Source organism: Dendrobates tinctorius, unplaced genomic scaffold, assembly GCF_039654945.1.
Source record: "Dendrobates tinctorius isolate UK_male_01 unplaced genomic scaffold, ASM3965494v1 ptg000485l, whole genome shotgun sequence".
Taxonomy (NCBI): domain Eukaryota; kingdom Metazoa; phylum Chordata; class Amphibia; order Anura; family Dendrobatidae; genus Dendrobates; species Dendrobates tinctorius.
In genome coordinates, this window is record NW_027362146.1 from 1,452,573 (window position 1) to 1,468,132 (window position 15,560).

The 15,560-nt window shown below is 42.9% G+C and overlaps 1 protein-coding gene across 2 annotated transcripts in view; it reads right to left on the reverse strand.

Moving 5' to 3' along the window:
• Nucleotides 1–15,560, reverse strand: part of LOC141077970 (uncharacterized) — a 49,029-nt gene that overhangs the window by 15,100 nt on the left and 18,369 nt on the right. Inside the window, exons 1-5 of one of the 2 annotated variants that reach the window (XM_073564757.1) lie at nucleotides 12,605–12,652; nucleotides 12,163–12,312; nucleotides 11,854–12,033; nucleotides 11,647–11,770; nucleotides 11,466–11,563 (exon numbers count right to left, since the gene is read on the reverse strand). In XM_073564757.1, the coding sequence (XP_073420858.1) occupies nucleotides 11,466–11,563; nucleotides 11,647–11,770; nucleotides 11,854–12,033; nucleotides 12,163–12,312; nucleotides 12,605–12,631 (579 nt within the window). In that variant the 5' untranslated portion in view covers nucleotides 12,632–12,652. Of the gene's footprint in view, nucleotides 1–11,465; nucleotides 11,564–11,646; nucleotides 11,771–11,853; nucleotides 12,034–12,162; nucleotides 12,313–12,604; nucleotides 12,653–15,560 lie in introns of those variants that run through there. The other variant, XM_073564758.1, reaches the window with a different exon arrangement.

Sequence of the window (15,560 nt, forward strand, 5' to 3'; positions counted from 1 at the left end):
ACCTAACTACAATCTTTAATCTCTCCCTCTCCTCAGGCATTTTCCCATCCTCCTTCAAACACTCTATCATTCTTCCATTATTAAAGAAACCTGCTCTCGACCCATGATGCACAAACAACTACAGACCAGTCTCCAATCTCCCCTTCATCTCTAAACTCTTGGAGCGCCTAGTCTACTGCTGCCTTACCCGTTACCTCTCCCCTCACTCCCTCCTAGACCCTTCACAGTCTGGCTTCCGACCCCTACATTCGACTGAAACTGCACTCATCAAAGTGACCAATGACTTTCTGACAGCAAAATGTAACGGTGAACACTCTCTGCTCATTCTTCTTGACCTTTCTGCAGCTTTCGACACTGTTGACCACCGTTTCCTACTCCATAGGCTCCAGTCACTAGGCATTAAGGAAATCTCTCTCTCCTGGTTCTCTTCCTATCTCTCTGACCGCTCCTTCAGTGTTTTGTTTGCTGGCTCCACGTTATCTCCTCTTCCTCTCGCTGTCGGGGTACCTCAGGGCTCAGTCCTTGGCCCCCTTCTCTTCTCTCTCTACACGGCCCCAATTGGACAGACCATCAGCAGATTTGGCTTTCAGTACCATCTTTATGCTGATGATACACAACTATATACGTCATCCCCTGACCTTACCCCCGCTGTACAACAGAATGCCAGTGACAGACTGTCCGCAGTCTCCAACATCATGTCCGCTCTCTATCTGAAACTTAACCTCTCAAAACCTGAACTTTTTCTGCTCCCGCCATCTACTAACCTCCCTAAATCTGTCATTTCCCTCTCCGTGGGTGGCACCATAATAACACCCCGGCAGCAGGCGCACTGTCTGGGTGTTATGTTTGACACCAACCTCTCCTTCACATCCCATATACAATCTCTTGCCCGCTCTTGCCACTTACACCTAAAGAACATCTCTAGAATCCGCCCTTTTCTCACCAGGGAAACAAAAAAACCCCTCATTGTCATTCTGATCCATTCCCGCCTGGACTACTGCAATGCCCTATTAATTGGCCTCCCCGCTACTCGACTTTCCCCTCTCCAGTCCATACTTAATGCAGCAGCCAGGGTCATCTATCCGGCTAATCGGTACTCGGACGCGTCCGCTCTTCGCCAGTCCTTACATTGGCTGCCCATTCATTATAGGGTCCAATTCAAAGTACTTGTTCTCACCCACAAAGCTCTCCACAGTGCGGCACCCCCCTACATCTCCTCCATCATTTCCATCTATCGGGCTAGCCGACCGCTGCGCTCTGCAAAAGACTTTCGACTAACCTCTGCACTAATCCGCGCCTCCCACTCCCGACTCCAAGAATTCTCCAGCGCTGCGCCAATACTCTGGAATGCTCTACCCCAAGAAATTAGGACTATCCACAATTTGCACAGTTTTAGGCCCTCTCTCAAAACACATCTATTCAGAGCAGCCTATCACGTTCACTAATCAAAGTCATTTTATGTGCAAGTGTGAATATGTAGCCCATTCACTATCTCTGTCCCCCACCTTCTCAAGATGGCTGGACCATCATTGTAAATACATCATTGTAAATACACACCTGTACTTTGTATCTCCCCCACCTCATTGTAGATTGTAAGCTCTCACCAGCAGGGGCGGCTGATTTTACTTTAATTATTGTATTGTTAACGTTGTTACTTATGACTTGTGTTTTGAAACTGTTAAACTGTAAAGCACTGCAGAATATTTTGGCGCTACATAAATAAAGATTATTATTATTATTTTATCTACTAATAAAACCTATATATTTAGGCCACAGACAACAAGCAGTTTCCTCCTCGGAGTCGGCAGCTGAACACGTTCCTCATAGACTCATCTTCCATAACGCTAATTCTCGTCTCATTTACCGACACTGGAATCGGCATTAGCAATACTGCAGGAGATATTCATTACACGCGACATGAGAAATAACTCCTTCATGATGAGGACGACATCTTCATCTTCTACTGCGGCTCTAGAGACAGATTTGGCCAGAGTCGGTCACTGCCTCCATCCCCACCGGCCGTCTATATGAAGGTTTCCCGTCTTCCCCGCACTGGAATCTTCCATCACGTTAGATCTCAGCTCTGAGTCACACACAGAAGTTTGAGGCTTTTAGAAAAGATTTTTTGTTTCCACAAACACAACGGACAGAAATGATCTGATCCCAAAGTCTCCATGTACAGTGATTTATGGGGTTTATTTCTGGCCTTAGGCTTTCCTATATTACAAGAAAAACTCCAGAAAAAGCCGATATTAAAATGTTTCTAAAGAAAATTGGCTACAACAATTCTTGTAAGAAGAAAAAAATAACAAAAAAGCAGAAAACACATTTTATAATTTTTGACATGTTAAACATTTATTAAAAAGAAATTAACTCTTTTGTGCCCCAGAACATAGATGTACACCGCAGGGACGGCACAGGAGCGGCTGCAACAAAAACCCTGAAAAGCAAACATGACATCTAAGAAGGTGTGACAGAGTTTGGCTGAATGCCCCCCGCCTCCAAGTACTCGATAGTATGGGGCGGCCTAGTTACTGCGATACTTACATGCCTAATAATGGGGTCTGGGCTGCAATGTATGAAGGTCTATTAGGCCGGGCCAGAGGCAGCGTCCAATAAGTTACCTTATAACACCCCCATACACATTAGGCTAAAGTTACATGAAAGCTCTGATTTCGGGGGATTGGCCGACCATATAATGTATTTGGGGGCCTCCCGACAGATGATGTCAGGGCAGAGAAGGATCTGACATCCTGAATTTCAGAGGATTATCCGTCTGTTCTTCCTGTAGATAATCCTCCTCTAGAGGAGTCTGGAGGCGACTCTCTCATACAGACCACAGGAAAGCTGGAATATTTGTGTGTATGGGGGAGTCGGGAGAGATCGCCGTCTGCCAAATGACCGCTCAGCCAACTTTGATCTCATGTGTATGGGGCCGTTAGTATTATGTGGCGACCCTGAGGGTTCAGTCGCCACAGAGGTACTGCACCTCCTCCTGAGGTGTGGTACCCCACTATCCAGGTAAGGTGGAGACACCTGACCACACTCCAACACCGGCACCCCCACACCACAAAGTAGTGTAGCAAAGCACCCTTTGGTGGCTCCCTGCTTGGAACACGAAACGTGCTGGGAGGCGGGTGGAGTTTAGTTTGCACTCAAAAGAGCGGGAAGAGTTTAGGATTTGGTCAGTCTGACAGAGTCAGAGGAGGAGAGAAGATCCCCGGAGTGGGATGGATGGAAGGAAGTGCTGCAGCCGACCTCAGTGACCTGGGTCCGATGGCACAGGAAAGAGACATTATAGAAAGCCTGAATCTCCATGAGAAGGAAAGGATTGTACGAAACGTAAGGAGAGGAGGACTAAGGATTAGGGTTAGAGGAGAAGCCTTCCCAAGTTCACAGCGCAAGGCCGGGGTCCGGTCCTCGAGGTTGTATGGATACTAATGGTCCTGCAGCAGACACCGGCGGAATAGTAGTTGTCACCACTTTATTCCTACCCAAGACTTGCATCGTGAGTGAGCCGGGACTAGGTAGTAAGGAGTCCCCGAAGCAGGCTACTAGCTGTCTGCCGTACAAGTAGAGTTCATAGGAACATCTGACAGGAGGAACTCCAGTGTAACTCAGTACTGTGAGTACTTCACTATAGGCGCAACAAGGGAGACGTTCAGAAAAGGCATATGTTGGCGGAGTGTTGGAAAGGAGTACTTCATCTTGCCTGGAAGTTGGCTGAGCTCCTGACCCAGAGGACAGCACGGATGCAGGCCCTTGTACCACAACAGACTGTGAGTAAAGCTTTGGAACTACATTCCCTGGTGTCCTCCACTTATTCCTGCGTCCACCTGCTCAGCACTGCTACATCCCTCGCGCCTGACACTGCACCATCTACGTGTCACTTCACCTACACTGCCCTTGGACTACAGCCCTGCCTGTGGAGGGCTATTACATCATTGCTGCACCACACCATCTGTCCCAGAGGATCTGTCTGCAGCGTCGGCTTAACATCTTCATTGCCGAACACCACAGGTGGCGTCACGAATAGTGTTGAGCGATACCATCCGATATACAGAAATATTGGATCGGATTGGATCGGCCCAATACCCAAAAAAGTATCGGTATCGCCGATTCCGATACCGGAAGTCCCATTCAAGTCAATGGGACAGAAATATCGGAATTAAAAAAGCCCCTTTCTTTCCTTGTACATCCAGTTCGGGAGGGGGGGAAGAGTGTGGGCGGTGCGTGGGCGGACACTGTGCGTGTCTGTGTGTGCGGGCGGGGTCTGTATGGGCCTCTTGGGGGTCTGTACGGGCCTGATGGGGGTCTGTGCGGCCTTCCGGCGGTCTGTGCGGGCCTCTCGGTGGTCTGTACGGGTCTGATGGGGGTCTGTGCGGGCCTTCCGGCGGTCTGTGCGGGCCTGCCAGGGGTTGTGAGTATGTGCAGGCATCGTCCGATGGGACTACAAGTCCCATCGGGCTATGACTGCTACAATGACAGTGATTGACACATTAGCCAATGATGGGACAGTAGTAGTCCCATCATCCGGCTAATGTGTTGAAGGTAAAAAATAAAAAACATACATACTACATACATACTACAGACATACTACATATATACAACATTCATACAACATACATACATACATACTTCATATATACTACATTAATACAACATACATACATACATACATACTACATACTACATGCATACTTCATATATACTACATTAATACAACATACATACATACTACATACTACATGCATACTTCATATATACTACATTAATACAACATACAGACATACTACATGCATACTACATATATACAACATTCATACAACATACATACTACATACATACTTCATTTATACTACATTCATACAACATACATACATACTACATATATACAACATTTATACATACTACATACATACTACATGCATACTTCATATACCGTATACTGCATTCATACAACATACATACATACTACATACATACTTCATATATACTACATTCACACAACATATATACTACATACATACTTCATTCATACAACATACATACATATATACAACATTCATACAACATACATACATACTACATACTTCATATATACTACATTCATACAACATAGATACATACTACATACATATATACAACATTCATACAACATACATACATACTACATACATACATACTACATACATACAACATACATACTACATTCATACAACATACATACATAGTACATACTACATACATACAACATACATACTACATACAATACATTCATACAATACATACATACTACATTCATACAACATACTACATACATACTACATACATGCAACATATATACTACATACAATACATTCATACATTCATACAATACATACATACTACATTCATACAACATACTACATACATACAACATGCTACAGACATACATACAACATACATACATACTACATTCATACAACATACATACATACAACATGCTACAGACATACAACATACATACTACATACAATACATTCATACAATACATACATATAGACATACAGTAGAATCATAGAATCATAGAATCATAGAATCATAGAATCGTAGAGTTGGAAGGGACCTCCTGGGCCATCTGGTCCAACCCCCTGCTCAAAGCAGGATTCGCTAAATCATCCCAGTTAGATGTCTGTCCAGCCTCTGTTTGAAGACTTCCATTGAAGGAGAACTCACCACTTCTCGTGGCAGCCTGTTCCACTCATTGATCACTCTAACTGTCAAAAAGTTTTTTCTAATATCTAATCTGTGTCTCCTCCCATTCAGTTTCATCCCATTGCTTCTAGTCTTTCCTTGTGCAAATGAGAATAAAGTTGATCCTTCTACAATGTGACAGCCCTTTAGATATTTGTAGACAGCTATTAAGTCTCCTCTCAGTCTTCTCTTTTGCAAACTAAACATTCCCAAATCCTGCAACCTTTCCTCATAAGACAGGGTTTGCAGACCGGTCACCATTCTGGTCGCTCTTTTCTGAACTTGCTCCAGTTTGTTGATGTCTTTTTTAAAATGTGGTGCCCAAAATTGGACACAATATTCCAGATGAGGTCTGACCAAAGAGGAGTAGAGGGAAATAATTACTTCACGTGATCTAGACTGTATGCTTCTGTTAATACATCCTAGAATTGCATTTGCCTTTTTTGCTGCTGCATCACACTGTTGACTCATATTCAGTCTGTGATCTATTAGTATACCCAAGTCTTTTTCACATGTGCTGTCACTTAGCCCTATTCCTCCCATTCTATATATGCTTTTTTCATTTTTATTGCCCAGATGTAGTACTTTGCATTTCTCCCTGTTAAAAACCATTCTGTTAGTTGCTGCCCACTTCTCCAGTTTATTTAAATCTTTTTGAATCCTCTCTCTCTCTTCTCTAGTATTAGCTATCCCTCCTAGCTTTGTGTCATCAGCAAATTTAATCAGTTTACCCTCAATTCCTTCATCTAAATCGTTGATAAAGATGTTGAACAATACAGGGCCCAGGACAGAGCCCTGTGGTACCCCACTTGAGACATTCTTCCAACTGGATGTGCAGCCATTTACGACCACTCTTTGGGTCCGATCACTAAGCCAGTTATGAATCCACCTAACAGTTGCCTTGTCCATTCCATACTTAGTCATTTTTTCAATAAGGATTGTATGAGAGACTTTGTCAAATGCTTTGCTGAAGTCAAGATATACTATATCTACAGCATTTCCTTGATCCACCCAATCAGTAATACCATCATAGAAGGAAATTAAATTAGTCTGACATGACTTATTAGTTACAAACCCATGCTGACTCTGTTTAATCACTTCATTCTTATCCAGGTATTGACATACATGTTGTTTAATAATTTGTTCAAAGATCTTTCCTGGTATAGAAGTCAGACTCACCGGCCTATAGTTGCCTGGGTCCACCTTCTTCCCCTTTTTGAAGATAGGAACAACATTTGCTCTTCTCCAGTCTTCTGGCACTTCTCCTGTTCTCCAAGAATTTTCAAAGATTATGGAGAGGGGTTCAAAAATTTCTTCTGCTATCTCCTTCAGTACTCTGGGGTGTAATTCATCTGGACCTGGAGACTTGAATACATTTAGGTTAGCTAAGTGTTTCCTCACTATCTTTCTGTTTATAGATATCCTGGATTCTTCTATTCCCTTAATAGGACAGTGAATAACAGTTGATGTTACATTTCCTTTCTGAGAGAAAACAGATGCAAAATAGGAATTTAAAAGTTTAGCCTTCTCAACATCCTGTCTTACCATTTCATCATTTTCATCCTGTAAAAATCCTATAGCATCTTTGACTTTTCTTTTACTTTTGACATATCCCCAAAATCCTTTATTATTGCTTTTGACATCTCTTGCAAGCCTCAATTCATTTTCAGCTTTAGATAATCTGATTTGTGCCTTGCAGGTTCTGCAGACAGCATTATATTCTTCTTTAGATATGCCTCCTTCTTTCCATTTTATAAACATTTTTTGCTTCCTTTTTAGCATGTGCTTAAGTTCTGTGTTCATCCATCCTGGTTTCCTTAAATGCTTCCTATTCTTCCCTCTTTTCGGAATTGTTAACAACTGTGCTTTGAGAATTTCATTTTTCAAGATTTCCCATCCTTCCTGGACATTTTTGTCTTTAAGGATATCCAGCCATTGGATCCCTCCAATTCTCTTTCTGAATCCCTTAAAATCTGCCTTTCTGAAATCTAACCTTGACGTCTGAGTCTTCACAGGTCTTCCGCCTCTAGTTATCCAAAATTCTAAAATAGCATGGTCGCTACCTCCTAGGGTCCCAGCCACTTTTACCTCCTCAACCATTTCCTCCCTGTTTATAAGGATTAGATCCAAGGTAGCAGTTCCCCTTGTTTTCTCCTTTACCTTTTGGAAGATAAAGTTGTCAGCAAGAGAGGATAAGAATTTCCTTGACCTGTTAGTTTTGCCTGAGAGAGATTCCCAACAAATGTCTGGATAGTTGAAATCTCCCATGACAACTATGTCATATTTTTTGGAGAACTTGGCCATTTGATGCATAAAGAGTTCATCCATATCTTCAGCTTGCACAGGCGGCCTGTAGTAAATGCCTACAATGGTGTCCTTTCCATTGTTCTGTCCTTGTATTCTTACCCAAACAGTTTCCACAGAACTCCCAGTCTCTGAAGCTTCAATCTCTGTGCAGATATACGCATTTCTAACATACAATGCGACACCCCCTCCTCGTTTATCAAGTCTGTTTCTTGCAAATAAGTTGTATCCTTCTAGTCTTGTATTCCAATCATGTGTATTGTCCCACCAAGTTTCAGTGATTCCAATGACATCATATTTCTTTTCCTGTGTTAGTAGTTCCAATTCTCCTTGTTTGTTGCCCATGCTTTGTGCATTAGTATAGAAACATTTTAGTTTGTGATTGGTTTCTCCTTCTCCAATATTTTTTTTAATTAGATTCTTTCGTCTTTGTTCTTCCTTTCCACTTCTAATAGCAGAGTTCTCAGTAGCATTTGTCAGGTGTATGGCTTTTTCTGGTCTTTTGCTTCCCTTCCCATGTTGTTCTAGTTTAAAGCTCTCCTTACAAGTGTAGCAAGGCGACTTCCAAATACCTGCTTTCCAGTCTTCGTAAGGTGCACCCCATCTCTAGCAAGTAGTCCATCGTATAAGTAGTTCACTCCGTGATCCAGAAATCCAAATCGTTGCTGACGGCACCATCAACGATTTGGATTTCTGGATCACGGAGTGAACTACTTATACGATGGACTACTTGTACATCTAACATAGAGTACATACTCACCATCACTTGTCACTTTGTTCCCCGAAGCCAGTGTCATCTATGGAAAAAATTAGAAAATAACAAACAAGCGATATACTCCCTGATCCGCAGAAATCCACGAGGGTCCCACGCCGATTTCCTGTGGAGAACAGGAACAGCAGCATCAGCTGATGCGACCGCTCTCCAGGGGGCTCCAGGAATCCAATGACGGGAGGTAGGTACCGTCCGCACTGTATTCCTCCGCCACTGTAAAAAAAAATAGTCCCTAGTCTCACTTTATGGCAAAAGCTGCGTGGGAACTTTCTCACACAGCAATGCCAAAAGTGAGACTAGGGACTATTTTTTTTACAGTGGCGGAGGACTACAGTGCGGAAGGATACCTACCTCCCGTCATTGGATTATTGAAGCCCCTAGAGAGCGGTCACATCAGCTGATGCTGCTGTTCTCCACGGGAAATCGGCGTGGGACACTCACTCGTGGATTTCTGCGGATCAGGGAGTATATCGCTTGTTTGTTCTTTTCTAATTTTTTCCATAGATGACACTGGCTTTGGGGAACAATGTGACAAGTAATGGTAAGTAAGTACTCTATGTTATATGTACTGTATGTCTATATGTATGTATTGTATGAATGTATTGTATGAAGTATGTATGTTGTATGTCTGTAGCATGTTGTATGTATGTAGTATGTATGTATGTTGTATGAATGTAGTATATATGTAGTATGTATGAATGTATTGTATGTAGTATGTATGTAGTATGTTGTATGTCTGTATCATGTTGTATGTAGTATGTATGTTGTATGAATGTAGTATACATGTAGTATGTATGTATTGTATGAATGTATTGTATGTAGTATGTATGCAGTATGTATGTAGTATTTATGTTGTATGTCTGTAGCATGTATGTAGTATGTATGTATGTTGTATGAATGTAGTATATATGTAGTATGTATGTATTGTATGAATGTATTGTATGTATGTATGTTGTATGTAGTAAGTATGTAGTATGTATGTATGTTGTATGAATGTAGTATATATGTATGCAGTATGTATGTTGTATGAATGTAGTATATATGTAGTATGTATGTTGTATATATGTAGTATGTATGTATTGTATGAATGTATGAATGTATTGTATGTATGTATGTTGTATGTAGTATGTATGTAGTATGTATGCTGTAAGTATGTAGTATGTATGTATGTTGTATGAATGTAGTATATATGTATGTTGTATGAATGTAGTATATATGTAGTATGTATGTAGTATGTATGTTGTATATATGTAGCATGTATGTATTGTATGAATGTATGAATGTATTGTATGTAGTAAGTATGTAGTATGTATGTATGTATGTTGTATGAATGTAGTATATATGTAGTATGAATGTAGTATGTATGTTGTATGAATGAATGTATGTTGTATGAATGTAGTATATATGTATGTAGTATATATGTATGTTGTATGAATGTAGTATATATGTAGTATGTATGTACAGTATGTTGTATGAATGCAGTATATATGTAGTATGTATGTTGTATGAATGTAGTATATATGTATGTATGTTGTATGAATGTAGTATGTATATAGCATGTATGTAGTATATATGTATGTTGTATGAATGTAGTATATATGTAGCATGTATGTAGTATGTATGTATGTCGTATGAATGTAGTATATATGTAGTATGTATGTATGTTGTATGAATGTAGTATATATGTAGTATGTATGTAGTATATATTTAGTATGTATGTAGTATGTATGTATATTGTATGAATGTAGTATATATGTAGTATGTATGTAGTATGTTTGTTTTTTTTTACATTCAACACATTAGCCGGATGATGGGACTACTACTGTCCCATCATTGGCTAATGTGTCAATCACTGTCATTGTAGCAGGCATAGCCCGATGGGACTTGTAGTCCCATCGGACAATGCCTGCACACACACACAACCCCTGGGAGGCCCGCACAGACCACCGGCAGTCTACACAGACCCCCGGCAGCTGGTACAGACCCCCGGCAGGCCCGTACAGTCCCCCGAGAGGCACGTACAGACCCCCGGCAGGCGCTCACGGACCCCATCAGGCCCGTACAGACCCCCGAGAGGCCCGCACAGACCACCGGAAGGCCCACATAGACCGCGTATCATGATGCGCACAGACCGCGCATCATGATGACATCATTTCAGCAGCCAATCACAGCCACAACAGTGGCTCATTGCATTATGGGGACTTCCAATTCCGGTATCCGATATTGAAAAAATATCGGTACTCGGTATCGGAATTCCGATACAGCAAATATCGGCCGATACCCGATATTTGCAGTATCGGAATGCTCAATACTAGTCACGAATCATTCATTCATAAACTGTAACTATCAGAAGCACACTGAACACATTCCCTCTTTACAATGCGCGCCCAGGGCCACGGGCCAGGTCCCAGCTGCCGTGACATCTCCCATTGAAGCTCATCGGGCCCGGTACTGAGTACCCCGCCAGCCCTGGGAGGGCGACCCAACTACACTGACAGGCAGTGATGATACACAGCACTACAGTAGTACAGGGCATCACCGGAGCCATCAGAGGCTTGTATGTTGTATGATCGCACTGATCAGAGGGGTTTAAAAATGGTTTAAAGTGGAAAAAATATCACAGTTTCAGCAACAAGAAATATCTGTCATCTACCTGATGATGCTGAGGAACACTGGGATCTTCTTGGTTACAGTCCTGTGGAAGAAGAGGACGGGGACATCTCTCTGGTGTTGTCCTCTTACTGGATAGATCTGGAGGAAACACATACAGGGACTGAATTCATTCTCTACATACAGATAATTATAGGCCGTGTGTATTTAGTCCTGTCTATTACCTGGTGATGTGAGGGGCTGGGGAACCTCCATTATGACGTTCTTATACAGATCTCTGTGTCCTTCTAAATACTCCCACTCCTCCATGGAGAAATAGACAGCGACATCCTGACACCTTATAGGAACCTGACACATACAATGATACCGTCATCCCCCCGATCCCTTCATAGTGTTACTGTATAATGTCCCAGCATTCCCAGCAGTGTTACCTCTCCAGTCAGCAGCTCAATCATCTTGTAGATGAGTTCTAGGATCTTCTGGTCATTGATGTCCTCATGGATCAGGGGGTGAGGTGGAGGCCCCGTGATTGGGCTCAGGGGTCTCCCACATCCCTCAGACACAGGGTCCTGACAGCGATCACTAGAGCTCTTCTTGACCACTGTGTAATCCTGGTTATGGAGAGACACATTAATAAATCTCACTACAGACATTTCCAGAGTCCTCACCTCTCCAGTTCTGTCCATCTGTTATTCCCATAGATAAGAATGATGTAATGTGACGTCATCAGAATCTCTCACCTCTCCAGTGAGACGGAAGAGGATCTCTAGGGTGAGGTGTAATATCCTCTCCGCCATCTTGTCTCTGTCCATATCCATCCTTGATGGGGAAATCAGGAAAATTCTCTTCTGTAGAAGATCTTCACTGAGAGGATCCGATATTGTAGAGACCTGAATGAGAAGAAGATGATCCGATGTAACACCATAAGAATCCTGTGTAATAATACAATTACTGGAGATAATAAGGGAAACATATGAGATTTATTATCTTACAGGGTTTAGTTTTCTTCCCTGACATCTACTAATAAAACCTATATATTTTGGCCACAGACACCAAGCAGTTTCCTCCTCGGAGTCGGCAGCTGAACACGTTCCTCATAGACTCATCTTCCATAACGCTAATTCTCGTCTCATTACCGACACTGGAATCGGCATTAGCAATACTGCAGGAGATATTCATTACACGCGACATGAGAAATAACTCCTTCATGATGAGGACGACATCTTCATCTCCTACTGCGGCTTTAGAGACAGATTTGGCCAGAGTCGGTCACTGCCTCCATCCCCACCGGCCGTCTATATGAAGGTTTCCCGTCTTCCCCGCACTGGAATCTTCTCTCACGTTAGATCTCAGCTCTGAGTCACACACAGAAGTTTGAGGCTTTTAGAAAAGATTTTTTGCTTCTACAAACACAACGGACAGAAATGATCTGATCCCAAAGTCTCCATGTACAGTGATTTATGGGGATTATTTCTGGCCTTAGTCTTTCCTATATTACAAGAAAAACTCCAGAAAAAGCCGATATTAAAATGTTTAAAATTAATTTGCAAAGGATCATTCAGTTGAGTGCCAAGTTATTTTATTATTCACTCTGGTCTGGGTAACCTACTTGTGCACCTTGTGGTTGTGCCACGCTATATTTGACACAGGGCCAGAGGCAGCATCCAATAAGTTACCTTATAATGCCCCATACACATTACACTAAAGCTCCATGAAAGCTCTGATTTCGGGGGGTCTGACCGACCATATCACGTATTTGGGGGACTCCAGACAGATGATGTCAGGGCAGAGAAGGATCCGGCATCCTGAATTTCAGAGGATAATCCGTTTGTTCTTCCTGTAGATAATCCTCCTCTAGAGGAGTCTGGAGGCGACTCTCTCATACAGACCACAGGAAAGCTGGAATATTAGTGTGTATGGGGGAGTCGGGAGAGATAGCCATCTGCCAAATGACCGTTCAGCCAACTCTGATCTCATGTGTATGGGGCCGTTAGTATTACACTGACAGGCAGTGATGATACACGGCACTACAGTAGTACAGGGCATCACCGGAGCCATCAGAGGCTTGTATGTTGTATGATCGCACTGATCAGAGGGGTTTAAAAAAGGTTTAAAGTGGAAAAAAAATCACAGTTTCAGCAACAAGAAATATCCATCACTATATGGAAAGCAGAGTCACTGCACAATGTTAGTTACGTCACGTCCATAACTACTTTATTATACTCTATTGTCCTGTACACAGTGGAGTAGATAGAAATCACAGATCCCACAGCAATAGCTGGAATTGGACCCTCCAACGCAAAGAAAAAAAAAATCTCTCTATCTATATACACTGTTCAAAAAAATAAAGGGAACACTTAAACAACAGAATATAACTCCAAGTAAATCAAACTTCTGTGAAATCAAACGGTCCACTTAGGAAGCAACACTGATCGACAATCAATTTCACATGCTGTTGTGCAAATGGAATAGACATCAGATGGAAATTATTGGCAATTATCAAGACACCCTCAATAAAGGAGTGGTTCTGCAGGTGGGGACCACAGACCACATCTCAGTACCAATGCTTTCTGGCTGATGTTTTGGTCACTTTTGAATGTTGGTTGTGCTTTCATACTCGTGGTAGCATGAGACGGACTCTATAACCCGCACAAGTGGCTCAGGTAGTGCAGCTCATCCAGGATGGCACATCAATGCGAGCTGTGACAAGAAAGTTTGCTGTGTCTGTCAGCATAGTGTCCAGAGGCTGGAGGCACTACCAGGAGACAGGCCAGTACACCAGGAGATGTGGAGGGGGCCGTATGAGGGCAACAACCCAGCAGCAGGACCTCTACCTCTGCCTTTGTGCAAGGAGGAACAGGAGGAGCACTGCCAGAGCCCTGCAAAATGATCTTCAGCAGGCGACAAATGTTCATGTGTCTGCACAAACGGTTAGAAACCGACTCCATGAGGATGGTCTGAGGGACCGACGTCCACAGATGGGGGTTGTGCTCACAGTTCAACACCGTACAGGACACTTGGCATTTGGCACAGAACACCAAGATTGGGAAATTCACCACTGGCGCCCTGTGCTCTTCACAGATGGAAGCAGGTTCACACTGAGCACATGTGACAGCCGTGACAGAGTCTGGAGACGCCGTGGAGAGCGATCTGCTGCCTGCAACATCCTTCAGCATGACCGGTTTGGCAGTGGTCAGTAATGGTGCGGGGTGGCATTTCTTTGGAGGCCACACGATGTTGGGCTGTGAGCACAACCCCCATGGAGACACAATTGTGCCTTTACCTGGAGATAAATTCCCAGTGGAGGCAATTTCCAAAATGCAATAACTTAAGTGGGGAATTCAGCTCTTTTCGCACTTAAGGGATCTGTATATGGAGACTACAAACTACAGTGGGGGAAATAAGGATTTGTTACGCGGCCAATTTTGGGGCTAAAGTCACATTTTTGTTAGGAAAAAAGTAGAATTGTCATTTTTTCCTTCCACATTGCTTAAATTCCTGTCACACTGTCCAAATTCAGATATTGTCCTGTCAGAAAGGAGAATACAGGGAGCGAAAGGGTTAATAGGACTCACAGGAGGAACCGGCCCAGAAAGCAGAAGATCCAGGAGTGTCCGCCACATATATGACTGCTCTGTGCACACAGGACCTGTGATGAGGTCACAGGAGGGGAGGAGTCAGGGGTCACATGATCAGGGGCCTCAGTGTGTGCAGGACTCAGTGTGCTGGAGCGCTCCCGATAATCAGCTGCGTGTGTCGCGCTGTGTGATAGTCACAGCACCTGCATGGAGGGCGACACATGCAGCTGATTATCGGGAGCGCTCCAGGGATCCGGGGTCCCGATGCAGCTATTCGGTAAGTGATATCAGCCAATAACAACTTCTCCGACGATATTCACTCATCTCTAGTAATAACAGCTCAAAGAAATTCACCAAACTTTTCATTAAGTTTAATAGCGAGACCCTATTAAATATTGAGCACCAGCGGGATAAAGCATTGACAGTGGCATGTAAAAGTGTGAGCGCCCCTGGTCAAAATGACTGTTATTGTGAGCAGTAGTAAGATGAAGATGAAATGATCTCTAAAAGGCCGAACCTCTAAGATGACACATGGCCTTTGTATTTTAGGCAAAAATAAT